Source organism: Saccopteryx leptura, chromosome 2, assembly GCF_036850995.1.
Source record: "Saccopteryx leptura isolate mSacLep1 chromosome 2, mSacLep1_pri_phased_curated, whole genome shotgun sequence".
Classification (NCBI taxonomy): Eukaryota; Metazoa; Chordata; class Mammalia; order Chiroptera; family Emballonuridae; genus Saccopteryx; species Saccopteryx leptura.
In genome coordinates this window covers 214,444,380-214,472,213 of record NC_089504.1, presented here as the reverse complement: position 1 = coordinate 214,472,213, position 27,834 = coordinate 214,444,380, and the positions used below count along the sequence as shown (strand labels likewise).

The 27,834-nt window shown below is 45.0% G+C and overlaps 1 protein-coding gene across 18 annotated transcripts in view; it reads left to right on the top strand.

Moving 5' to 3' along the window:
• PCBP3 (poly(rC) binding protein 3) overlaps positions 1-27,834 on the top strand; it is a 294,334-nt gene that overhangs the window by 208,638 nt on the left and 57,862 nt on the right. For 9 of the 18 annotated variants that reach the window (XM_066369986.1, XM_066369981.1, XM_066369983.1 and 6 more), the window contains one exon: positions 17,701-17,819. In XM_066369986.1, the coding sequence (XP_066226083.1) occupies positions 17,810-17,819 (10 nt within the window). In that variant the 5' untranslated portion in view covers positions 17,701-17,809. Of the gene's footprint in view, positions 1-17,700; positions 17,820-20,243; positions 20,427-22,097; positions 22,186-27,834 lie in introns of those variants that run through there. The other 9 variants (XM_066369994.1, XM_066369993.1, XM_066369992.1 and 6 more) reach the window with 8 other exon arrangements.

The following is a 27,834-nucleotide window of genomic DNA, read 5'->3' as shown; positions in this document are numbered from 1 at the left end:
AACACGATCTTCACATCAGTAGCATATAGCCATTCTCGTTTGACTGTCATTATTGCTGCTGATTCATGCATGCACTCTGTGGGGTTTCTGTTAAAGTAGACTGAACCATGGTGGTCAGGTTTTCATTCCTCTCTCTCTCTCTTTTTTACTCAATTGTTAAACTACATCCTGTCCTCTACGTTCAGAGATAGTGTTAATTTGTTTTTTTTCGAACAGCTACTATGAGAGCAAATGCTGGTAGGTTGCTTATTGCCAGGTGCCTGGATTGATTAAAGACAAACAGGAGACTTAAAAGGGACTAGTCACCAGCCAGAGGTGTCTGGAGATGGAAGTTGGGGCCATTCCGTGGAGAAAGAGGAACACAAGGTGCAGCGATTGGAGACAGCCCCTGGCTGGTGCTTCTGGGAGATGAGAGGCAGATGGAAGAGTGATCAGGGCCAGGGCCGGGCCAGGCCGGGCCCCACGAGGTTTTGTGTAGAGGCTGTGTGGCCACTGCCACTGGACCTGCAGCCTGTCTGCCTGTGCTTCTTGGCTCTGCACCGCTAGCCGTGCAGGTAGCCATTACTCCCCCTGAAGCAAGCTGCTTCACCTGTCCAGGCTTTATTGCAGGTAATAACAGCAACTGCACATTTGTAGAATTAGCATGTGTTAAGTGCTTGGCACAGTGCTGGCCTGGTGTGGGGCTATCTGCTGTTGTGACAGTGTTTCATGCCCTGCCCTTTGAGCTGGACCCTTCTGAGCTCTAGCACATTTAGCTGAACTACCCCCTTCGTGCTTTTCCAAGTAGAGGTGCTAGAGGAGCAGCTTGGCTAATTTGCCACAGTGTTTCAGAGGTGGGAAAGGCCTTTCCTATCTTGGAAATTATGGGCTGGCTCTATAGGTGTGGTGAAATTTGAGCTATGTTTTGAAAGATTTTAAGCTGTAGCCATAGCTTGAGCAGAGTGTAGTCATAAGGTTTTGCTCCATAGCAAGCAACCTCAGAATAACAGTGGCTCACAACAGCAAGGTCATGCATTTGCAGGCTGGCTTGGCTAGCCTCTAAGTCTTGTCCTTCTTGTCCCAGTAGCTACCCAAGGCATGCTTTTCTCCAGGGGCTAGCAGAAGCATAGGAGAAAAATCTCACACAAGCATGTTGAAGCCTCTGCTCTCATCATGTCAGCCAGCATCCACTGGCCAAACATCATCAAGCCCAGTGTCAATGGGGTAAGGACATGTATTCCTCCTCTGGGGAGAAACTGCAGAGGGGAAGGGGCAGGGAGATAGGAACGGCAGAAAATTGGGAACAATGGTGTGTGCATGTATGAGGACAGGCCTGCAGTCCAGAATACCATGTAACAGAAGTAGAGACTCCGACTATGCATGGTGAGCAGGCATTGATTCAGAAGGCTGAAGAGCAGGTGACAGGAGAAAGAAAGATGGTGCGGGGCCAAGCTGCAAGGTCTGACACGACCCCAAGCATCAGAAAGAACCACCACTTTAAAACTCATCCAAACAGGTAGCAATGTAAAGCAGCATATCTCTCTTACGGTTCCTGCTTGGGTGGTGCTGGACTCATGCCATTGCTTTCTGCAGCCTCAGGTGGTGGATGTTCAAAACAGCTCATTGACATGGCGGTGGCTGTTTTTGGCTGTTGACTGGGAGTTCAGTATCCCATCAGATAACTTTTGCCTGACCGGGCAGTGGCTCAGTGGATAGAGCAACGGACTAGGACATGGAGGACCCAGGTTCGAAACCTGGAGGTCTCAGGCTTCAGCATGGGCTCACCAGCTTGAGCACTACGTCTCTGGCTTGAGCGTGGTATCATAGATATGACCCCATGGTTGCTAGCTTGAGCCCAAAGGTCACTGGTTTGAAGCCCAAGGTCTCTGGCTTGAGAAAGGGGTCTCTCGCTCTGCTGCAGCCCCCCTGTCAAGGCACATATGAGAAAGCAATCAGTGAACAAGAAGCCACAAAGAAGCCACAAAGAAGAATTGATGCTCCTCATCTCTCTCCCTTCCTGCCTGCCTGTCCCTATCTGTCCCTCTCTCTGATGCGCTCTCTGTCTCTGTCAAAAAAACAAAACAAAAAAACAAAAAAACAGTTGATAATTTCCTCAGTCCTAAAGACTTCCTCATGTTTTCCTAAGTTAATTTTTGCGTAAGGAGTGAGTTGTAGTAGGTTTATTTCCTTATTTGCCTGTAGATGCTCAATTACTCCAGCATCATTTGTTGAAAAGATTGTCCTTCCTGCATTTTATTTCTTTTACACCTTTGATCAAAACTAATTGGTGTGTATTGTGTAGGCCTGTCTCTGGGTTCTCTGTTCTGTTCCATTGTCCTGTGTGGCTGTCCTTCCACCAGTCCCACCTGTCCTGTTGACTGTTGCTGTATAGTAAGTCTTACAAAATAAAGTGATTTCTCCCACTTTGTTTTTTCAAAATTGTTTTAACTATTCTAGTTTCTTTGCCTTTTAATGTACATTTTAGAGTAATTGGGTCTCTACAAGAAGTATTGCTAGGATTTGGGTAGGAAATGCATTAAACTTACAGATCTATTTGGGGAGAATTACCATTTTTACTGTGTTGACTCTTCCATTCCTTGATCATGATGTGTCTCTACATTTATTAAGATCTTTAATTTCTTTCATCAGTGTCTTGTAGTTTTCAGCATACAGTTAGTGCTCGACTTACGACCACGATTGGTTCCAACACACCGGTCGTAACACAATTTGGTCGTAAGTTGAGTAGGCTATATGTACAGTACTGTGAAATGATGTTATAAAAATCTTTAAGTCAAAGACAAAGACAATTTCCTCTTGGTGAGGGGTTTGAAGAAAAATATCCAAGACACAAAATACAAATTGCTTGACTGAGTCTGGGATTACAGTTGAAATGGTGCACGTGGAGATGGTAGTGCTGCCAGAAGCTGGTCCGCACTGTCGTATGCCCAGCTGGGCAACGCTTGCGCTGCCAGACGTGGAGCAGTCGTGGCTAGCAATTGTGGTCGTAAAGTTGAATGGCCATAAGTTGCATAGGTCGTAAGTCGATCAATACCTGTTCAAGTACTGTGCATGTTTGCTAGACTTATACCAAAGTATTTTATTTTTTAAGTGATTATAAATGGTCTTGTGTTTTTGTTTCCATGTGTTTATTGCTTGTCTGTAGAAATACAATTGACTTTATATGTTGATCTTTTATCCTGTGACTTTTCTAACATGTTGTTTCTAGAAGACTTTAGTAGATTCCTTAGGATTTTCTACATGGACTATCCTGTCCATCTTCAAATAGGGAAGTTTTATTTCTTCCTTTCCAATATGTGTGCCTTTTATTTCTTTTTCTCACCTTATTGCTCTGGCCAGGGTTCCAGCGCTGTGTTGAATAAGAGGAATGAGCGTGGACATCCTTGCCTTGATTCTGACCTTGGAGGGAAACATTTAGTCTTTCGTAATTAAGTAGGATGTTAACTGTAATTTTTTGTAGATGTTCTTGATCTAGTTGAGGAAGTTTTTCTCTGTTTCTGGTTTGCTTAGAATTTTTATCATAATGGGTATTGAATTTTGTCAAATGCTCCCCCCCCTCCCCCCCGTACATCAATGATACAATGTTATTTTTCTTCTTTAGCTTGTTAATATGATAGATTGCATTGGCTGATTTTTGAATATTGAATCAGCCTTGTATCCCTGGTATAAATTCCATGTTGTCATGGTATATAATTATATGCATATATTGCTGGATTGTATTTGGTTATATTTTATTAAGGATTTTTGCATCAGTGTTCATGAGAAACATTGGTCTGCAGTTTTCTTATGTTCTGTCTTTGTCTGGGTTTGTTATTAGGGTAATAGTGGCATCTTGAAACAGTTGGATAGAATTCCCTTGTCTTCTGTTGTTTGAACAAGATTGTGTAGAATTGGTGTTAATGTCTTTAAACATTTGGTAGAATTCTCCAGTAAAATCAGCTGGGCCTGAAGATTCTTTTTGGGGGGGAGGTTTTCAAACCAAGTTCAATTTCTTTAATAGTATAGAATTATCCAAATAACCTATCTCATATTGGGCGAGTTATAGTTATCTCATATTGGGTAGTTTGTAGTTTTCAAAGAATTGGTGTATTTCATCTGAATTGTCATTTATATGTGTTAAGTTGTTGGTAGTATTCCCTAACTGTCCTTTTAATGTCTGTGGACCCTGCAGTGATAGCACTTGTGGCATTTTTAATATTGGTAATCTGTGTCTTCTATTCTCTTTGTCAGTCTAGCTAGGGGTTTGTCAATTTCAATGAAATTTTCAAAGAACCACCTTTTTGTTTCACTTATTTTCTCTACTGTTTTTTGTTTGCAGTTTCATTGATTTTTACTTGTATAGTTACTATTTCATTCTTTCTGTTTATTTGGGGTTAATTTTTGTGTTTTTGTTTTTTAGTTTTAAGGTGGTATTTTAGCTTATAGGTTTGAGGCCATTTATCTTTTCTAATTTAATCATTTAGTCCTAACATTCCTTCTCGGTTCTAGTTTAGCTGCATTCCACAAGTTTTGATATGTTTTATTTTCATTCACTTCAGTGTACATCTTAAATTTCACTTGAGCTTTCCTCTGTGGCCTATGGATAGGTGTGTGTTGTTAAATTTCCAAGTGTTTAGAGACATTCCTGTTATTTTTCTGTTACTGATTTCTAATTTGATTTCATCGTAATTAGAAAATGCCCTCTGTGGGATTTTAATTCATTTAAATTTGTTAAGATTAATTTTATGGCCCAGGATGTGGTCTGCCTTGGTGAATGCTCCATGGATACTTAGAAGAGATGTGTTCTGTTGTTGTCAAACAGTGTTCAATACCTCATTTTGGTGGCTGGTGTTAAGTTTTATATTTGTTGGTGACTTTCTGAGAGTGGGGTGTTGAAGTTTCCAAATATAATTGTGGGTTTGTCTGTTACTCCTTTAGTTTTATCAGTTTTTACTTACTGAATTTTGTGGGTTTGTTACTTGGCACATACAGACTTAGGATTGTTTGCTTTTAAAATTTTTTTTCTTTTAAAAGATTTTATCTATTGATTTTACAGAGGGGGGGAGCGAGAAGTATCAACTCATAATTGCTTCACTTTAGTTGTTCATTGTGTGCTTGTTGCTTGTTCTATGTGCCCTGACTGAGCAAGCCCAGGGTTTTGATCTGGTGACCTCAGCGTTCCAGGTCAGCACTCTATACACTGTGGCATACAGGTTAGGCCATAGACAGCTGTCCTTGAAGTTGGCATCTGGGAAATGGGACCAGTGTTTAGTACAATAAAGAAGATAGATATAATGGGAAAGGCCACAGTCTACAAACCCCTGGGTGAGAGACCAAAACTGGGTGGAAGAGACATAGTCTGTGTGTCTTTTGAAGAGCTCCTTTGAAGTACATACTGCCATTAGACCACAGAGTTCTGCTGCCACCTAGTGGCCAGAACTTTGCCATCAAGGTAGCTCTTTCATCCTCACAATTCTGGCTTTGCTACAATGGGGAGACCCAGGGCCTCTAGCAATACCAAGATTGAAAGTACTGCCTACATTGAGTTTGGGAGTTCTGTTGACCATCAACCTCTTAGCCTCTTTGGAGAGGATCCCGTCTAGGCTGAGGCAACACTGTCATACACAGGATATTGAGGGAAACCATGCGGGGACAGACACCCAACAGGTTGGAGCGAGTGTCCCACACCAGTGTGTGTCCAGATTACACTCCAATGGGGAACAAAGTTCCCCCATTTGTCTTTGTCTAGCCACTTCTTTCCTGACAAGGAATCCTTATGTCCAGAGCTGGCAGGCCATCCTTAACAGGTGAACTTGCTGGGTTTGATACTGTGAGAAGCAGAACCCACCTCAGAGAGCATGTGTGCTTCATGCTTTTTTTTTTTTTATCTTACTACTGTCCTGGCAAGACTATACTTTCAGGGATCATTTCTACAGTTCATTACTACTGTCCTGGCTTGCTGGTGGGCGCTTGCTGGTGGGCACTCGCTGTGTTGCCCTCCTCCCTTCCAGCCACATTGTCCTGGGGCCTGGTCCTCAACTCTGCTCAGGGCTGAGGTGCTCAGTCTCATCTAGGCGCCAACAAATCTGGTTCCATTTCCAACCCAGCTCACTCTGAGCTCCAGCCTGCATGTCCAGCTCCTGCACCTTCCCAGGAGGGGTCCATGTTTTCACGTACCGTGTCCAGGATTCACCTCCAGAATCCTCGTGCTCACCTGCCACCTGTGTCTCTCCCGTGTCACCCAAGCCATGCCGTGCCCTCCATGCTTCCATCCAGAAGCGTTCTCACGTGGTCTTGCCTCTGGCGCCTAGAACACCGGGCTCTTCTCTTGGCATCTCTGTAGGTGTGATTGTACTGCCACCATACGCATGTGCCACACATACCTGTGAGCACACATGCATCCACACAGGACAGAGCAGGTCAACATGGATGTCTGTGGTTCAGGATCTTTGGTGATGTCTGCCTGTGTCCCTGAACAGTGTTGGTTTGTCAGGAACGAAAGAACTGTAATAACCCTTTTTTTTACCAACAGCACACTTTTGAATTTCCTGCTGCCTGAAAGACTGTAGAACCTGTCCTCTCCACAGTGTGAGGTCTCAGCCAGTGCCCTGTGTTTATTTTCAAGGCTGACCTCCTAGGAACTGCACCTGTGTAGCAAGCCTGTCTTCACTCAAGAGTGGTTGGCAGTTGTGCTTGGACACATGTGACAGGAAAGCTCTCACCCTTTGTCATAAGATCCAAGATTCAGTATATTTTCTGGAATAAATACTTCTCAATTTGTTACATGCTTTTGGTTGATTCCCTGTGTCCTAAAATGGTTGTTTTTGGACAGTTTTGTGTACTTTTACCATTATTTTGGGGGAAGAGAATTTTTCATGCCCTCACTCTGCCTCCCCAAAGTCCCACCTATGTCCTTATTTCTCTAGAACACTTTAGACAATTTCAGAGAACTCTGCGCTGAACAGCAAATTAGTTCATAGAGTACCTGGGGTTTAGAACATTCAAGATTCTTGGTATACCTTTTGGATCTCTAGTTTCTTTTTCTTCCTCCCTTTCTTTCCCTCCCTCCCTCCTTTCCTTCCTTCCTTTATTTCTATCTTTTTATACAGTTTGTTCATTCTCTTAGGCACTAAGTGAAATCATAGCAGAAGGCACATTCAGAGCCGTGTCCAGAGTCCTCACACTTGCTTATGGAAGCAGAGGTCCATACGAATGTGATGTTCCCTACACTCTGTTACCAGGTTGCTTGTTCATAGCCTGGGGTCATGCAGGAAAACGCTGTTTGCTTCCACAACCAAGCCATGAGCTCTCACCCTCTGTACCTGGCTTTGTCTTCAAGGCATGTGTGTGTGAGGGGAGATTTTTGAGGGGTATTGGTGGCAATGCTGTTTCCTTCTGATGAAATCCCAGGTTTGGCCCCCAGATTGGTCTTCTGCTTCATCATTTTGCATCTGCCACAGTCTTCTCTTCGTTCAGTCTGTTGCTTTGGCAAGAACACATATGATCCTATGCATATAGGAGGGGACCTCAAAAAATTCGCACAGGACCTGGGGCCACTGAAAGAGATGGGACTTTCACCGGTAGTAGAGGAGTCCCACTCACAGTTGTATAATAGGGTTTGAGGGCAGTTGTTTTGGAAAGGAATGAGTTTCTTCAAGGGAGATGTTTGCAAACCTCCAAGCTCCTCATTTCACAGGTGGGCAGCTAAAGAGAAGACATCTCTGGTCCTGAGGTCAGGCCAGCATCCCTCAGTCCTGTGGCCCAGCGAGCAGCCCACTGGATGAGGGGACCTTGAGGTGGCAGCCTGTTTGGGGTAGGGGAGTAGGGATGCCCTTTTTTTTCAGGGCTTCTGTAGACCACTTCTCTGTGTATATTTCTTTTCATATTTCAGTAGGACTTTCCGAGGGAAGACTGAGATGGCAGGAAATGAGAGGCCAGGAGGCTCAGACCCCCGACCTGACCTTGTCAGAAGGACCTTGGCTGGAGCAGCCAGGTGGGGGTGTCCACTCAGGCCTCCATCAGGCATGACAGTGAGGTCGTCTCAACACGGGATAGGCGGTGGGATATGGGGATGCGTGTGGAACCTTCCATTTCACAACTGCCTCTGACATTGGCAGAGAAATAGGTTCAAATATTTTTTTCCACGTTAAGATACAGTTACTTCCAAATTACTAGCTATGAAACAAAAGTATACAACTGAAGACAGGAAAAATGTGAGAGTGAGACAAGTCCCGGAGTCATCAATTACAGCGATCGATCTGAACAGCTGACTTTGCTGGGAGAAGACAGACACACATGCACTACTAGAAAGCACTGTGAATGAGCGGCAGCAGCAGACGCCAGAGCGTCCCTGCTCTGCGCTGTCATTTCCGTAATGTCCTTTAAGTACAGACTCATCTGTGGGACTGAAAGTGGGCTGTGGGCTTTTGCTCCCAGGAGGCTGGAGAGGAGGTGCTTTCTTGTTCATCCCACTGAATGCAACTAAACAGGCATTATATGTAAAACAAGCATGGAATGTTCTGGAAAGTGGAGAGGTGAACTGGGGACCTGAGGAAGGACACAGTGGTACCCTGGGGTTTCCTCCTGCCTCGCACATTCTGGACTGGGGGCTGGACAGGTCAGAAAACTGGCATGGCAGTTGGGGCTGACCAAAAACAAAGAGAACCCGACCCAATTATCTGAAAGGCCATGGCAGTCTCTTCCCCTGTTCCAACTGCATCTTCGTGTGAGGCCAGCTGTCTTCACACACTTCAACCCAGACAGGTTAGATGCAGAAGCAGGTGCAGGATGGGGGCCCTGCTGTCTTCTATTAAGACAGACTTTAAGAAATTTACAAAAATAGCCTGACCTGTGGTGGCACAGTGGATAAAGCATCGACCTGGAAATGCTGAGGTCGCCGGTTCGAAACCCTGGGCTTGCCTGGTCAAGGCACATATGGGAGTTGATGCTTCCAGCTCCTCCCCCCTTCTCTCTCTCTGTCTCTCTCTTCTCTCTCTCTCTCTCTCTCTCTCTCTGTCTCTCTCTCCTCTCTAAAAATGAATAAATAAAATTAAAAAAAATAAATTTACAAAAATATTCAATAGAAAACAATGCCACACTTCTCACTAACTTTTGGAAAATATTGCTCATAAAATACTACTTTTGTTAACTTGTATTGGGTTTATTATTGCCATTTTAAAATTATTACATAAACTATTTTTAAAGTTCTTTAGTTTTCATCTTTTTTCTTTTTAAAAATTGATTTTAGAGAGGGAGGAAGGGGAAAAACATCAATTTGTTATTCCACTTATTTATGCATTCACTGGTTGACTCTTGTATGTGCCCTGACCCAGGATTGAACACAATCTTGGTGTGTCAGGATGACGCTCTAACCAACTGAGCACCAGGGTCAGTTTTCATTTCTAATAAAGTAAATAGTGAGAGATAAAGCCCACACAAATGGGAGCACGTTGGTGTCCCAGTGACTTTGAAGAACTTGAAGGGGGCCTTGAGATAAAGAGTGTGGAGGGCCTGACCAGGCGGAGGTGCAGCAGATGGAGCGTCGGACTGGGATGCAGAGGACCCAGGTTTGAGACCTTGAGGTCGCCAGCTTGAGCGCGGGCTCATCTGGCTTGAGCAAAACAAAAAGCTCACCAGCTTGGACCCAAGGTCGCTGGCTCGAGCAAGAGGTCACTCGGTCTGCTGAAGGCCCACGGTCAAGGCACACATGAGAAAGCAATCAATGAACAACTAAGGTGTCGCAACAAAAAACTGATGATTGATGCTTCTCATCTCTCTCCATTCCTGTCTGTCGGTCCCTATCTATTCCTCTCTCTCTGTCCCTGTAAAAAAAAAAAAAAAAAAGAGGGTGGAGGGAGGCTGCCCTCCGGGCTGTGAGGGGGCTGCACCGTCTGGCCCTCCCATCCTCCCATCAGGTTTGCCCATCTGTGCTGCCTCAGCCCGCGCCCTTTCTCTCCTGGGCTCTTCTCTCTTGTGAACTTTCTTCAATATGGCCTCTTGGAACGAGGGCATCCTCCTATCAGCAAACTGTCTGCTTCTGCTGTGGCAGAGGCAGTAATTGTTGCTTTTGTGCTCTGTTGTCATCCCTACCTGATGCCACTGCCCAGCCCACTGTATGGAGGCGCTGTCCCCCCACTGGTTTTCGTACTGTCTGCATAGCCTAGGTCTCTGTGGCTTGAACATGTCACACCTCAGTCCAGGTTAATTGATGTCTTGGTGGACATCTTCAGGATGCTTGTCACCAGGGCAGCAAAGTGACCTGTGCCATCTGTGCTCACATTGGGTTGAGGAGAGCTACAAAATGGGCTAGGGAACTTTGCTCCATGGAGGAATCAGGAATGTGACTGAGTGATCCACAGACCCTCTGACCTTCAGCACAATGTTAGCTTAGCTTGTAGATCTGGTGGGTAATACCAAATGATTTTTGATACAGAGCCCACCTTGTATACCTGGATAATTCTTATTTGGTCATGGCATATGGTTCTTTTATACATTGCTGGGTTCATTTTGCTAATTTAAATTTTAAAAAATTATTTGTGTCTGTTCCTGAGACAGATGGGTCTGTAGTTTTCTTTTTTTGTACTGTCTTTATTTCTGGTTTTGGTTATCTGGGTGAGAGGAGTTGGGAAGTATTCTATTTTCTTTAAAAGATATTCTTCTGTAAATGTTTGTTAAAATTTTCCATTGGAACCATCTAGGCCTGGAGATTTCTTTTTCTGAAGCTTTTTATTATAAATGCAATTTTTCTAATGACTATGGGGATATAGAGATTGTTTATTTCATTTTGATTGACATTTGGTAGTTTTATCAGTTGCTCATATCCTCTTTCTATGTGAAGCTTCTTAGAGATTTGCTTTAAGCATGTTCATAAGTGCTCTTTAAAGCATTTTTATGATGGTTGCTTTAAGATCCTTATCAGAGAATTCTAACCCCTTGGTTGTCTCAGCATTTAGCATTTATTGATTTTCTTTTCTCTTTCATATTTTATGTCCAGATTTTTAGTTGTACTCAGTAGAAAGAATAGGGAGAAATGTGTCTCCTTCCTCTTGTCCAGAAACAGGCACCCTTGTCTTCCTTTAAATTACTACCATCTGCACCCCTATATTCAACATAGCATTATGTACCATGGCTAAGACATGGAAACAACTGAAGTGTCCTTCAATAGAGGATTGGATAAAGAAGATGTACATATACACAATGGAGTACTACTCAGCCAAAAGAAATAATGATATACTGTATTCCCATTTACAACAACATGGATGGACCTTGAGAACGTTATACAAAGTTTAATAAGTAAATGAGAAAAAGCTAAGAACTGTATGATTTCACACATAGGTGGGACATGAAACTGAAACTCATGTGCATAAATAAAAGTGAAGTGGTTACCAAAGGGAGGTGTTGGGGGAGGGGACTAAAGAGGGACAAATAGATGGTGACAGAAAATGATTTGACTTTGGGTGATGGGTACACAACATAATCAATAGTTCAAATGCTATAGAGATAGATGTTCACCTGAAACCTATGTACTCTTATTGATCAATGTCACCCCATTAAATTTCATTTCAAAATAAAGATTAAGCATTTAAAAAGTTACTAACATCATCTATATCTTCTGAATTTTTCTTCCTGATCAGTATCATTAGCAGGTTGTATATTTTTAGAACTTCTTTGAAGAAATAAATTTTGTACTTGTTCATTTTCTCAATTAGCTCTCATTTACTTTCTGATCTATTCTTTATTTTATCTTCTTTCTACTTTGTTATTTTTCTAACTTCTTAAATTGAATTTTCACTCATTAGTTTTCGCCTTTCCTTATTCATAATATGTGCTTTTAAAGCTGCAGCTTTTCCTGTGAGGTCTATCTGAGCTGCTTGCCTCAGATTTAGACATGCAATAATTTTATTATTGTTGCAGTCTAATTATTTTCTAATTTCATTGTTATGTTGTTTCATTCATTTCTTACTGAGGCATGGAAAAGATGTGCTGTCTAGGGGGATTACAAAGTTATCTTTAAGCTAATGATTCCTAATTTAATTGCCTGGTGGCTGGAAAGCCTTGTCTGTTAATTTTCTGTCTTCAGTGTTTGTTGAAACTTGCGCAGAGTCAGAACATGGCCAATTTTTTTTTCTCTGAGAGCTGGAGGAGAATGAGTAACCTCTCAATGGCACATGCCACGTTTTATACACACACACTGCTGTGTTTGTGTATTTTTATGTATTCTGCTTTTTCATTACCTTGTCACTAGACTGTGTGAACTGTAACAGGGTGGCACGTTGGCCTCTACACCAGATGGGCCATTTGCGGGTATGGGTTGGGTGTTGTTCATCACACTGAGTTCCCAGCCATGGGCCCTCACAGCTGATGCACCTTCTTCGCTGCACATACAGTGATATCATCTCTTGACAGGATTATTGCTTAGTCTCCTAAATTCTATCCTGGCTTCGCTTGCCCCTCTTCAACTTCAGCCTGTTTTCCATACCAGCAACCAGGTTGCTCATGTTAAAATATGGTTTATCATGTTTTTTTTCTCACAACCTTCTCAGAGCCTGTTTTCCTGCAGATTCCACCTGCTCCCATTCTTAAAATGGCCTAAAACGCCCCACTCAACAAGGCCACCTTCTCCACACCATTCTCAGATACCTTCCCATTACTTATCCTTCCTGGCAAGACGAGGGCATAGGGAAACGCCAGTGGGAGCAGGAAGGGCAGCATTGGGCCTTGTGATAGTCTGATGTTTCAACTCCTGGTGGAGCCCATGCCCTGCACAGAGCAGAGATAGCCACATGAGTTGTGTGTGCCCCTGTGCACACAGGTGAGTGTGTGTCTGCACAGAGCACAGATAGCCACGTGAGCTGTGTGTGCCCCTGTGCACACAGGTGAGTGTGTATCTGCACAGAGCACAGATAGCCACGTGAGCTGTGCATTTCCCTGTGAAAACATGTGAGTGTGTATCTGCTGGCATGTATGGAGTTTGCAGCTTAATGGGCTGCTTTTGTCTTGACTCTGCCTAGGAGGGGATCTGATGTCCTTGGAGACTAGTCCTTTGAAGCTGATTTGTTGTGGCAGCCAGTTCAGTAAGATGTTAAAACATGGCTTTTGCTGTTCTAAGTGGGTCGTGCAGCGAAGGAAGGCCGTAGTGGTGAGGAAAAGAGCCCATCCCTCATTCGGTCTGTCTCCTCTCCTAATACAAATTGTGTTTTGAAAAGCAAATAGCAACCTTTCTTATCTGAGATTTCATCATTATTCGTCTCTAACCCCACAGGACGCTGGATGGACTTGGCTCCTGGCTTGTGTTGGTGATGTTGGAAGAAGTGGGACATTGCATAAGTGTGTCTGTCACACCTCTGTCCAGATTTCTGGTCTTGTGGTGTTCCTCACCAATTTAGTGACATAGGACTATTTATATTTAGTTAACTAGTTTCTTTTAGATGTTTCTAAAATGATGTAAATTGTCCTTTTGTTAAAGTTCATTAATTTTCAGTTTGCATTGGTAACAGAGATTGCTATCTGTATATACTATTTCTGTTGTCTCTAACTCATTGAGGGAATAATTCTGTGGACTGGCATTCTGAGATGTAGCTGTGACAGTGAACTGCCCAGAAGCTGGATGAAATGCTCCAAGGTGCCAGGGGAGACAACAGCTCTGGTCAGCAGATCGAAGGACTGAAGCCCCATACTCAGCCTTACTCAGATATCTATTAGCCAGTACAAATAACCCAAGGAAGCAGACAGAAGAAGTTTCCACGGGGTGAAGTAAAGGATAAGGAACATGCTGACTTCTAATCTCTGTTCTGAGAGCCTAAACATTTCTTGTTGCTGAATCTTATCCTGCTGGTTTGCTGTTTCCAGCACACACAGTTTCTAGTATGGGTCAGGGAGGCCCCTGGACTCTCATCTGCTCAGAATTTCTGCCCTAAGGCACCTTGCTATCTCTAATTGTTGTCCTAACTCTGCAAGACTTCACAACATATTTCTACACTGAGAAGAACTCAGAGAAGGCAGCAAGAGGTCTCATTGTTCATCTGTTTTCTTCCAAATAACACTCCGGTTTTAATTTTGGCATTTCCCTATATTTAGAACTGCTAGTTGTCATGCCCTGAGTGAGTCACCCTCCTCAGGAGGAAATCTCTAGTTGTCCATGGAAGAGAAGAGTACTCACTTAGTGATTAGGATTTCTGGGGACCTGAGGCTTCCTTCTAGAAATATGTAAATTATGATTTCTGTTTTTACTCCCTGACTTCCATGCCTTATCTTGAGAGCCACATATTAGCCTTCTAGAATCCATGGTGTGAACCAGGGTTTCCTGGTGGCTTCTCCCATACAGGCTTAGTCATATTAGTCACTTACTCATCCACTGTTCAGATTCTAGATTATTTATTTATTTATTTTAGAGAGGTGTGTGTGTGTGTGTGTGTGAAAGAGAGAGAGAGAGAGAGAGAGAGAGAGAGGAGGGGAGAGAAGGGCAGGAGGAGGGGGGAGGAGCAGGAAGCATCAACTCCCATATGTGCCTTGACCAGGCAAGACCAGGGTTTCGAACTGGCAACCTCAGCATCCCAGGTTGACGCTTTATTCAATGTGCCACCACAGGTCAGGCGTCTTCTTCTTCTTACTATTACTTTACTATTGCCATCTCACGTAAATGGGATGGGAAAGCATAATGTCCAAGTCCATCCATGTTGCATCTCTCAATCCTTTGTTTCTTTTTTGTGCTAAGTAATATTTCATTGTATAAATATTTTTTTCATTCAGCAATTGGTAGACATTTGGGTTTTCCACTTTGGGGCTATTATGGGTAATGCTGCCATGAACATTCAGGTACAAGTGTCTGTGTGAACATGTCTTCAGTTCTCGTCGGGATATACTTAGGAACAGAATCACTAAGTCATGCAGTAACTCTGTTTAATGTTTGTGGGACTGCCAGACTGCTTTCAAGTGGCTGTAGCATATATTTGCACCAGCGATATATGAGGGTTCCAGTTTCTTCATATCCTTGCTAACACTTGTTATTTTCTACTTTTTTCTTTCTTTCCTTTCTCCTCCTCTTCATCTTCCTCCTCCCCCCCCCACTCCTCTTTTTCTTAGTACTACTTTACTATTGCCATCCCAAGTGGGTGTGAAGTGGTATCTCGTTGTAGCTTTGATTTGCATTTATTAATGACTAATGATTAGCTACTTGTCACATGCTTATCGGCCATTTGTACATGTATGCAAATCTTTTGTACATTTTTTAAAATTGTTGAATTGTGAGATTTCTCTATGTAGTCTGGATGTTAGTCTCTTCTCAGACATATGATTTGCAGGTGTTTCCTCCTATTCTGTAGGTTATATTTTTTACTTTCTTATTAGTGTCCTTTGATGCATAAAAGTTTTTAATGTTGAGGAAGTCTAGCTCATCTATTTTTTGTTTGTTGCCTTTGTTTTTTGTTATCATATCCATGAAATCATTGCCAAATCCAGTGCCATAAAGATTTTTCCCAATGTTTTCTTCTAAGAGTATTATAGTTTTAGCTTATAAATCTAGGTCTTTGATCCATTTTGAGTTAATTTTTGTATATGATGTAAGGTAAGGACCCAAGTTCATTCTTTTGCATGTGGATACCCAGTTTTCCCAGAACCATATGTGACAAAGACTATTCTTTCCCTATTGAATTGTCTTAGCCCCTGTTAAAAGTTCTTCTGTTGCTTTCTGATAATTCTCATTCACTGACCTTAGGCCTAACTCAGCAATCATTACTTGATCTCTGATCATTAACACTTGTGTGTGACTGTCTTCTCAAATGAGATGCTGTGTGCCCATATAAAGAGGTTTTGCCCTGGCCGGTTGGCTCAGCGGTAGAGCGTTGGCCTGGCGTGCAGGAGTCCCGGGTTCGATTCCCGGCCAGGGCACACAGGAGAAGCGCCCATCTGCTTCTCCACCCCTCCCCCTCTCCTTCCTCTCTGTCTCTCTCTTCCCCTCCTGCAGCTGAGGCTCCATTGGAGCAAAGATGGTCCGGGCGCTGAGGATGGCTCTGTGGCCTCTGCCTCAGGCGCTAGAATGGCTCTGGATGCGACAGAGCAACATCCCAGAGGGGCGGAGCATCACCCCCCTGGTGGGCATGCCGGGTGGATCCCAGTTGGGCACATGCAGGAGTCTGTCTGACTGCCCCCCCCCCCGCCCCGTTTCCAGCTTCAGAAAAATGAAAAAAAAAAAAAAAAGAGGTTTTACTCAGTGTTCTCTTACATGGAATTTCCTTAAATGTGGTATTTGCTCACATAGTCCATTTTAAACCTCATCATATTATATCGAGAAGACATTTTAGCTGGTGACAAACTGAGTCATTGCTGCTGTTTATTGTCTGAAGTGGTTATCTGATTGACTCAGAGAAAGGCAAAGATGCTTAACATAGGTTTCTAATTATTTTTGGTGCTGAGACCTCACAATTCCAAATGTTGGGATACTGTTGTAAAGTCTTTTAAGATGTCTATAACAATAATTTGTAGAGGTCATAAATATGGACTTACAGAACAGACTGAAAAACAGTAAAGAGGATGATGTTAGGAAAATGGATACTGTGACTGAGCATTAAATTTCCAGTTTGAGCTATAAACATAAATTCAAAGTACAAAAAAACCTAAATAGACTAAGGCAAAAATGATACACTCTGGAAAAACATCAGATGGTGCAGAAGGTGGCTCTATTTGGACAAAATTGCATGCTGAAATGGGAAAGTTTGAATTAAATTATTAAATTTTATTTTTATTTATTGATTTTAGAGAAAAAGGAAGAAGGAGGGAGAGAGAGATCAATTTGTTCTTCCACTTATTTATGCGTTCATCAGTTGATTTTTTTTTTTTTTTTCATTTTTCTGAAGCTGGAAACAGGGAGAGACAGTCAGACAGACTCCCGCATGCGCCCAACCGGGATCCACCCAGCACGCCCACCAGGGGCGACGCTCTGCCCACCAGGGGGCGATGCTCTGCCCATCCTGGGCATCGCCATGTTGCGACCTGAGCCGCTCTAGCACCTGGGGCAGAGGCCACAGAGCCATCCCCAGCGCCCGGGCCATCTTTGCTCCAATGGAGCCTTGGCTGCGGGAGGGGAAGAGAGAGACAGAGAGGAAAGCGCGGCAGAGGGGTGGAGAAGCAAATGGGCGCTTCTCCTGTGTGCCCTGGCCAGGAATCGAACCCGGGTCCTCCGCACGCTAGACCGACGCTCTACCGCTGAGCCAACCGGCCAGGGCCATCAGTTGATTCTTACATGTGTCCTGACCAGAGATCGAACCTGCAACCTTGGCATATCTGGATGACGTGCTAACCAACTGAGCTACTAGGCCACAGCTGAATTAAATTGCTATCCTAGCCATGAAAGTGGAAAACCAGCTATGTATTTAAACTAATATATAACTTCATAAATGTTATTTTTGAAATCAGTATAAAACATATAAATATACTAAATATTATAAGTAAGAAGTTGACTGTTTTATTTACATTCTTGAAAGTTTACACAGCTCTACCAGAAAACTTCTCGTGGACTTGTCATTTATAAAATGGAAGCCCCTCATGTTTCATAGCTGCCTCACTGGGGTTATAATAGGGCCGTGTTCCAGGCAGGTCCTCCCTGGCACCACATTTCCTTAACCTGTAGCTGCCTTGTACCTGCTTAAGACACATGTGCTGCTCTGTTGATCCTAGTGGACAGGGTCATAAATTTGTAAGCTCATATGCCCTATTGTTTTTGTGTTTTAGGTAGGTGGGCTCCACCACAAAAATAACCACCAGTTCCAGTTAATGATGCTGTAAGTTACAAGTCTGAACATTTGTGTCTATGGATCTGCTCTGACTCTTAGAAACGCTTATGGGGGAAGGTGAGTTGCTGTAAAGTGTCTTTTGTTTACTCATTTGTTCGTTTGCTAAAAATGTATGTGACAAAGTCAGACTCACCTTTGAAAATGAAGTATGCTCCATGTGGTCTAGTCTGTAGTCCATGACAGGATATCAAGTGGGGAGCAGTGCCGGGAGAGACAGACCATGACTGGTAACGTTTGACAGAGAAAGCAGTCGGTGCGCTGTTGTACCGTGGGGACCTCTTGCCTTGCTTGCTCTTGAGAAGTCACATAGCGTTGAGTTGGTATTGGCAGGAGCAGGTTGACACTGAGGCAGAAATGTTTCTCTATGGCTCTTTCCTTTGAATTTTTAAGGATCACAGAATTCTCTTAGAACTATTTTCCTGTAAGTGATCCCCATTTTTACCTCTGTAGGTCTTCATCCTGCCATTTTGTAAAGAATGCTGGGTAGGGAATCTGAAGAGATGGGTCTGTTGTCAGCTTCTTTACTGGTTCCCTGTGAGTGAGCACCAGCCACTTGCATGGTCCCGTGCTAAGCACTTCACACTGGGCTGGCGCTGCTGACAGTCCTGCCATGTGTGCAAGGGTGTAGCAGTGTGTGTTTGAATGCAGGAGCATGTATACAGGACAGTTTCTGCTTGTGTGTACAGGTGTAGGAAGATATGTACATGTGTTCAGGAACATGCGTGCAAGAGTGTGTACAGGTATAGTAGTGTGTGTATATGGGTGTAGGAACATGTATGCATATGTGTATGTGTGTAGGAGCCTGTGTGCAGGAGTATGTGTGCCAGTATACATGAGGGTATGCAGGAGCACATGGGTAGAAGCATGAGTGCATGTGTGTGTGAGTATATGTGCATGTGTGCAGGAGCATGTATTCTCTATGCCAGTCTGTGCTCCAACACTAAAGGTCCATATTGGTTCTGCTGGGCTTCAAGGTTCTGAGCCTGCAGGACTCTCTCTGGCCTCAGCTTCTAGAATGGAACAGAATGGAGAGCCCAGAGATAAAACTGCCTGTACATTGAGGTCCTTCGGCAGCTTGCCTGCCTTGGTCCCATCCGGCCCAGGTCTAGATTACCGCCCCATGCACATTACAGGGCATTGCCTAAGTCTTCAGAAGACACTCAAGGATTCTTTATTCACCTACGGTCACAACAGTGGTCATGGGGAGTCTGCTTCAAGCTCTTTCTTTCTTTTTTTTAACTTAGTGGGGCTTCAGGTGTGCAACTCAATAAAACATCATCTGCACACTGCATTGTGCACTCATCACCCCAAACAGTCTCTTTTGCCCCATTTTCACCCCCCTTGCCACTTCTATCTATCCCCTCTCTCAGGCTGTTTCTTGTATTAATCCAAATTCCCAGGTGCTCGTCAAAGAAACATGTGCATCTTAAAAAGTCACAAGACTTGACAAGAAGCCCCTCCTCCACTCTTTGGAGGTTAGCTGTCCCTTCAGCATCAGCTTGCTCGCCCACCCTGCCCAGATGCTGTCTGGCTTTGGTGGTTTTTTGAATTGCAGCTGAGCATTTTTAATCCTGTGGTGCTTGACCCAATTCCGTAAGCCTGTGTCCTGTGCTATTTTGATCCTTGCTTTGTTCTTCTTTCCATGGAGGAAGGTTAAGTCCATTTGAGCCTCCAGGTGCCTGGGCCAGCTTCATGTCAGTGACGGGTTGCAGGAGACTGTGACCTTGCTCTGGGTTTGGATGGGAGCCGGAGGAAATGGCTCCTTTCACATGACTGGTGTGGCCCAGGCTGTGGTTGAGAGCAAGGCTGGTTATGTAAGGCAGAGCTGTGGCTGACCAGAGTTCTTCAGGTGCATGCGGAGGACAGGCTAGAGGCAGCCCCAGGCCAGGAGCCTGGAGCTGAAGGGGCCCCCTGTGGGGCTCTGTCTCCTCTGGCTTCGGCCTGGCCACACTTGCCAGGTACCCATGCTCTCCTTGGTCAGTGTCTGACCCTGTGTATGCATGGCACTTGGCCACAGAAGTAATGGGTGGAAACCACTAAGACAGAAAACCCACAGCTGAGGAGGAGGTGACCAACCGCTCAGCCCAACTCATTCCAATGAACACAGAGCCACTGAGCACCAGTGCTGGCCGACCCGCAGAGGTGTAGGCTCAGTGTGCTTCCTCTGCTCCTCCTCACCCCAGCCCTCCCCCCTCCACCCCTGCACTGACAGAGCCCTCCACCCCTGAAACTGCCTGCAGCCGTGTCCCCAGTTCTCCCCCAGCTTTGTCCCTCTCAGCAGCATCCAGCTTAGTGAAGCTTATCTGTCCCTGGTGCCTTGGGTGCCACCATCTCCCATTTTCCTCAACCTCTGGGCCGCACCTTCTCATATCCTTCATGGTCCCCACACCCTCAGCTCCTCCTTCTCAGCTGGTGACCCTGGTCCTTCATGTCCCTTGTGGGTGCTGCTTCCTTTCCTCTCACCTCTTCGTGGGTTTGACTCCCGCCTGCCCCTCTCTGCTTCTGCTGAACATGGACAGGCGGCACGCCTGTGATAGCACATCGGCTTGGAGTAACCACCCCTCTCTATCGTCCCTTTGACAACTGGCCTTGCTGTCCCATTAGTTCACCTTGCACCAGATATGCCTTGTCAAGGTCCACAGATCTGCTCCTGCCAGACCCAAGGTAAGTGTCCAGTTTTCCCCCAATATTCTCAGCGACACTTGATGCTGTCAGATACCCAGTGGGCAAGAGTGTGGGCCCTCAGTAGCCCAAGCGTTATGACCATGAGCAAGCCATAAGTGACTGTGCTGTTGTTTCTGGAAGAATAAGGACAGATCCTACACAGGGAGCTGCTGGCAGTGCCAGGCACACAGCAAGACCTGCCTTAGCGTTAACAGTTAGCATGTCCTCCTCTGCCTGGACACTGAATGTCGATGTCCCCAGTACTCGGCTCTGTTGGACACCAATGACAGAGCCTTCTGGGAAGGGTGGGGGAGGACAGGGAATGTGGCTGGCTGAGCCAGTTTGTCACTATGTAGCAGAGCTTCAGGCATGTACATCCTTTGACCCAGAAAATATATCTATAAATATGTAGTCCAAAGAGATAAGAGAGGAACACAAAGAGGTACACCCAAAGATTGAAGTGTATTAAATGTAACAAAACACAGTTGTAGCAGATTGGTTACATTCTTATCATAAAAATGCATAAAATCTTACCTAGAAGATAGAATGCCATGGGACTTTGATCACCATTATGTAAATTTAAATATGTTGACACAGGAGAATATTTTGATATAAAGGTAAGTGAGAAAAACAGAACAATCATGGGTGGTTTGACTCTATTTTTGTTAAAAATATAGTATCACATACCTACTAGAAAAAAGTCTGAATAGATAGACTTCAGAAATATGTTACTATCACTGGTCTTTCTGGATAATTATAGATTATTTTTTTGCTATATGCATTTTCTGTAGCATCTAATACTCATGCTATTTTATTTATATATTTTTAGAAAATTTTTATGGAATTTATTGGGGTGACAATAGTTATTAAAATTATATAGGTTTCAGGTATCCAATTCTATAATACATCATCTGTATATTGTATTGAGTACTTGTGTTATTAAATATTTTTCCTGTAAGGAATGGTCAGTGATAGCTGTATGCCCCTGCCCTTTGTCTCTGTGCCTTTGCTGGTGTTAGAAAGACACAGCATAGTTTGTGGGCATGTGCAGTGGCCAGCTCAGTGCCTTCTGGCCAAACGCACGCCTATCCTCACAGCCAGCAAGTCCACTCTGCATCCATGTTTGTGCCACTATTGATACGTGTTTTGTCATTTATCCATGCCTGATTGCATGTGAGATGATGAGATACAGGTAATAACTCAATAAAAGGTGGAGCTGGAGGGCCACTTTCTCTGCTTGGTGGCAAAGTGCCCGTCCCGATGGGTGGACCAGGGTGCATGCGCCACATTCTCTCCTGGGTCCCAGTTCACCCTTCCACTCCCCACTGCCTAGGTCAGAGCCCTCACATCGGACAGTGGCAGTGACAGCTCGAGTCTGAAGAGCTGCATTTTGATTAACATCAGTCATGAGGTCCCCCACCCACCTCTTCCTCTCCAAGGGCTTAGCGGCTGCAGTGAATGTCCTGCAGGCATTTGTGCGGTGGCCCCTGTTTGGGGGAGGGCTCATTGAAATGACAGCATGGCCGTGCCAGGCGCACCCCTCTAACAGGACGAGGGGAGTTGGGCAAAAAGTAGGTCACATGTGCCTGCTCCCATGTCACGAGGTTTCCAACCTGAGGCCAATGGGATTTGTAGCCTCCTTTGGTTTAGAACAAAACACCACTCTAATTTTCCCCTTCTTTAAACGGGGAGAGTAACCATCTGTCTCATAGCCACATCTACCCAGCCGTGCCCGACCTCACAGCCACTCTGTTCAGAGGTAAGGGGGTGCTGGGGCCTGGCTAAAGCTGCCCTGGCGAGGAAGGTGGACTCAGTTCGCATGGAGCCCACAGCATCTAGGGCGAGGAGTGGGGTGGGTGCTTGTCGTCAGGAAGTGTCAGGAGGTCCTGCTGCAGCAGTGCGGTGCTTTTCTCAGGGACGGGAAAGCGGACAGGGCATCATACTTATAGATCTAGATATCAGATGAGGGTGTTCGTAATATTGGGTCCTTTATCTTAACAGTCTGGTTCCTTTAAAAAGATCAAGGTCAACTATAAGCCCTCTAATATTAAAGTGTTATTATATAGAAAAATGAATCTGTAATCTTATAGATGTTTGTCATTAGTGATACTGGGGTAGGTGTGGGAATGTGATTTTTCATGCTCAGAAATGTCAGCCATCCCTGCAAAGCAGGGCCCTGAGCTCTCAGTGTGGTGAGCGCCTTTGTTTGGGAATGTTCACCTACAAGGAAACAGGTGAGCTGTTGGCTTCCAGTGGTATGAACACACTGAGGTCTGTGTGTGAGGATAAGGTTAATACTTATATATTATTGCTGGACGGAACAGGCTCTTTTATATTTGACATTTATTAAACAGCATAATTCTTTTATCTCTGGAAAGGCCAGTGAATGTGATTCCTTGGTGATGAAGTACATGTGGGATGAATAATAGTTTTAAAGTATTTGTAAGGCTTTTAAATAAAAATCTTATTGCTTATAAATAACAAAACTTTGGTCTTTTGTTCTATAAATGAACTAAGGTATTCCATTAGTTCAGGATCCTTCTGATGAACATATTTTGGCAAATAAAATCCCTACAATATTTGTATAGTGGACTGATTGCTGGTACCATTCTGAGACAAATTATATCTCCTGCTTGGATTTGCAGGAAAAAAATGTAGCCAGAAATAATTTTCCAAAACTGAAGTCATAATGGTATTTATGGTTTACCAGGGAAAAAAAGATTTTTGCCTTTCATAGATAAAATATTTATATTTTATTTGTATTTTAACTAACTTTCCAGGAAACATGAGTCTATGGTCAAGTTCATAGAAATAAATGTAAACATCACCGATTCCTGTACATTTTAGATATAAAAAGGAGCAGTTGCACCCTTGGTAACAAAAGAAGCTTTCTCTTGTGCAATGCCCTTTCTTTAAGGTGATGTCCAGTTTCTTCCAGCTGCAGCCTTTGAAGCAATTTCATGGAATATTTCTAAAGGAATTTTCTTATTTATTTTCCAATTTTGAAGAAAGGGAAATCTTTCTACTGTCTCATTAAGATAAGGCAGAAAATTTTAGTGTTTTTTGTATTTATGATTATAAAATTTCTTTCATGTCTGGGGAAGGGCCTGTGTATTTTGATGCAGTCTTTGATAGTCTTCTTTTCCTGACGCACTGAACATGAGTCCATGGCCATGCTCTAGGGTAATGTGACCACCCAATTATTTCCTGTGGTAACAAGACTGAGATATTTTGGTGTGACAACCATGTGTGTTCATATCAATAAAATTACAAAGTTATACCCTCAAATTATTGCCTTTAGGGGGGAAATGAGAAGTGTGTCTGTCCAGCGAGTGTTCTGGGATGTTGATTTTTCCTTTCTTACGGCGGAATAGACTATTGTTTTTCTAGAAGTAACATAAAACAACAATGCAGAAGCAACTGACTCTGACTCCTTTGCGTTTCTCGGAAGATGACCATCCTAACAGAGAACAGGAAGACTGGGCCCACTGGTCCTCGCAGCTGGTCCCTGGCCCCCTGACTCCAGTGTGCGCGTCCTTCTCTTTCATGCTCCCCTGGGAGACACAGGGCCGGTCTCTTAGCAGCATGCTCATCACTTTTGGCCTTGACTCATTTGGGAACTGAAAAGGGCACGTGATGGAGTTGGGCTTGACTGGCCTTCTGCAGGTGCCAGGGACCATTAGGACTTTGTGTGTCAGTGGGTGTGTGCCCTGTCTGTGAGATCCCTGGGCTCTGCATGAGGGGCAAAACCCACCCACCATAAAGCAGATTGTCACCATGCGAAGAAGCCTCAGGAGGGTTTGGTGTCTTGAGCACCCCAGAGCTGGAGCTCTTGAGGACATGCTTTCATTCTGGCTGAGGTGGGAGCCGCAGGGGCCAGGAACTGAAGACCAGCAGGCTGGTACTGGGATGGGGCGCTGTCCTTACAAGCTGGAGTAGCGTGCCTGCAGGAGAGCACTGGGCTTCCTTCCGAGTGTTGGCGACATTATTTTATGAGTTGTACAGGAACTGGTTCTCAGGAGAGTCCTGGACAATCACTATCACCTGAGAACTTTCTGGAACAGCAGGTTCTCAGCTACCCCTTCCCCCAGACATCCTGAGTCAAGCTCTGGGGTGCGGTCTGGTTGACTTGCCAAACCTTCCCAGTAGTGCTGATGTCTATGTGAGTGTGAAAGCCAGTGGATCAACCACACAGGAGTGAAAGTGAAGACGATGGTCACATGGCACTCCTGGTGGAGCAGGCTTGTGACCCGTGGCTGCAGTAAGGCAGAGTCCTAGCCAAATTACCATGTTCTTAAGCTTAGCTGTCTAATGATCCTTCAGGTCAGTTATGAGCCGGGGAAATGCATGGTATGGTCTCACAGGTTTTCCATTGTACAGGTGTACAGGTCTGTTCTGTGGTGCTGAGGTCTGACAGAGCCATCTATGTCTGTGCCCGTTCGTCCCATTCCCAAGCAGGTGGCTCATGGGAAACCAAAAGAGGAGGGAGCATGGAGAGACTGTGATCCTGTTTGCTGGGCTCAAGAAGACAGGAGCCCATGCCTCATGGTGCCCTCTCCTGGGAAGGGAGTGGCCACAGGCTGTCTCCTGGGTGGCAAGGGGAACCGCAGGGGCCACTGTCATGTCCAGACATCTCTGCGGGCCTGGGTGGGAGCAGGGGTCATGCTCCAGAGAAGCAGGGCAGCCAGCTCGGAAACTAGCCGCTCACACCCTTTGCCGAGCTCTGGCTCTGCCCCTTGCAACCCCTACACTGAAGTGTGTTGGGTGAGGGGCTGTCATTAAAAATAATCCAACAGATCAAAAAGATAAAAGAAAAACCTGGTTAAAAAACATCTTATCAGGCAAGAGATGGAACTTCCAGACAGGAGTCCTGGGTGAGAGGGAAGTGGACCTGCAGGGAGGTGGGCTTGGTCTTGTTCTGTGTTCAGTTTTGCTTTCATAAATTGGTGTGTGTTTAAATCTGTAGGAATGGATAGACTATTCAGTGAATGGTGTATGTCAGTTAGATATCCATTAAAAACAAACACCCCGATGAGAACCTTCCACCAAACACCAGTGTATGTGAGACAGAGTGATGTTCTTAAGGATTCATAGAAAACATGTTTCGAGGTTTTAAAACAAACTTGTTTGGGTGATGGGCACACAATGCAATCAACAATTCAAATGCTATAGAAATGTTCACTTGAAATGTATGTACTCAAAAAAAAAAGAAACATATGTACTCTTACTAATCAATGTCCCCCATAAATTTAATTTCAAAATTAAAAAAATAAAACAATCTTTTCTTGGGAAGGGCACCCCTAGCAAAGCGCACTCCCTGAAGGTGGCAGCCTGTGGTGCCACGCTCACAGCCCTGCTCTGATGGCACTGTTCGGGTGAGGAGGCTTGGCAACGGACAGCAGCAGCTCAGGGCACAGGCCCACAATGCTGCAGAGACACGGGTGTTGTGGGGACACGGGGAGCTGCTGTGGGCACAGAGGGAACTTCAGCCCATAGACATAAAACTACAATTCTTAAGAAAGGTCGAATGGGAGCAAACTGAGGGTCCAAGATGGCAGTGCCAAGAGGAAACCTGCTTAGGGGCAGCTAGATGTGCGTGGGGCCGCATGGAGCAGCATCGACTCAGGCCTTCCACATAACTTGGGAACCCACATCACCACCATCACCACACGTGTGTCCATGATGCTTATAAGGGAGAAAGGGGCCCTCCGTGCCCCTGTTAGGATGTATGGGTGCTGTGTGGGCCTGGAAGTGAGCAGTGTCCCACGTGGAAACTTATGAAGATGACACGTCCCGCAGCTCCAGCAGAGCCACGTCTCCATCCAATGTGCACATGGTGCAGACTTTGTTCCTTAGCTGATGCCCATTCACAGAACAAGGGTCAGTCCTATGTCTCTGCTCCCAAGATGGAGCCCCAGTAGGCAGGGCAGTCAGTAGTACTGGAGAGGCTGACTGCCACACAGCAGAACCAGACCTCAGGAACATAATTCCGGGGGAAAGAAGCCGGGCAGGAAGGTGGAGACTGCGTGGAGAGAATCAACAATGGAAGGAACCCTGGTGACAGAAGCAAGCAGCGCTGTGTGGGGCTGACTGGGCTGCAGGACAGGCCACAGGCACTTATCTCTCTGGGTCTAGAATGTTCCATGTCATGAACTGATCACATAGGCAGTGCCTGTGTGAAAGTCAACCTGCACACCTAAGATTTGTATATTTCCCTGCCTGTAAATTAGACCTGCATTTAAAATTTCTTGCCTATAAATTAAACACATACTGTAATGTTAATGCAAAACAAGAAGGCAGTGTGTGTGGTGTTTGGAAATGCTAAGAAAAGGTTCCAGTGACAGCGACGCCTGCCCTGGTGAGGGTGGGAGAGAATTCAGGGTGGTTCTGTCATACCATCTGTGTGTTTTTCAGAACTCCTGGGGTCCTGTCCCCCACGAGCAAGGGGCTGCTCACTCACCTAGCCAGAGTGATTCTGCCCACATTTATTTTGCATTTTTATTTTGTGGTTTTTAGTGGGTAGTCAGTGGGTTTAAAAAGGATTCTGCTGCCATCACAATCAAGTATTTTAAAAGCCACTGGTCCAGGTAACCAAGAAATGTATATCTTTGACTTTCCGAGCTTGAAATTGCCAAAGAACCTCCGGGTGGTGTCTGGGAATGGACAGCTGGTTCCAGCGGGCGACACCCTGGGTTCGAGGGCGCCCTACCTCAGACTGGGCTGGAGTTCCCAGGGATGAAGCATGGCAGGAGCTCTGGCCAGTCCCCTGGCTGCACTTACAGCACCTGCCCTCCACAGCCAACAGACCAGACTTCCAGAAGCACAGAGAGCCCACCGCCTGGCTGGGCTTTCCTGAACATCACCACTATCGCATCCCCATCCTCAGCCCCCATGTGCAGCCCCAGCCAGCAAAGACCCTGGCCCGTGGCACTGAGGAACCAGGGAGGCATGCTGGGATACAGTGTTTGAGCTGAGGAGGAAGCGGGAGGAAGCCAAGGGCAGCGTGTCGTCACTGGAGCCTGGACTGCTGCCTGCCCTGGTGGGGGGTTGCTGGTGGGCTGTGGGCAGGTCAGTAGAAACCTGTCTTTTGATAAATTTCAGGTCCTCCCACAGCAAAGCTCTTGTTTGCAATAGGGCCGGATCCAAGAATCTGTACCCTGTCGGTTGTCCTGTTGACTTTGCCAGTGCAGCATCTCTGCACGGGTTTATAACTGCCTTTGTGTCTTGGCCAGTGGCAATACCAAGCTCAGCTATCCACACACTGTCTATATCTTCCTCCAAAACACAGATAAGAGCAACCGTACTCAATACAAGTAAATTAAATGTGTTGGCTGCGGTACAGTTTTTAGATTAAGAGACCATCAGCAGATTGAAGTCAGGGGATTAAATTTCAAAAGGAGCACCAGAC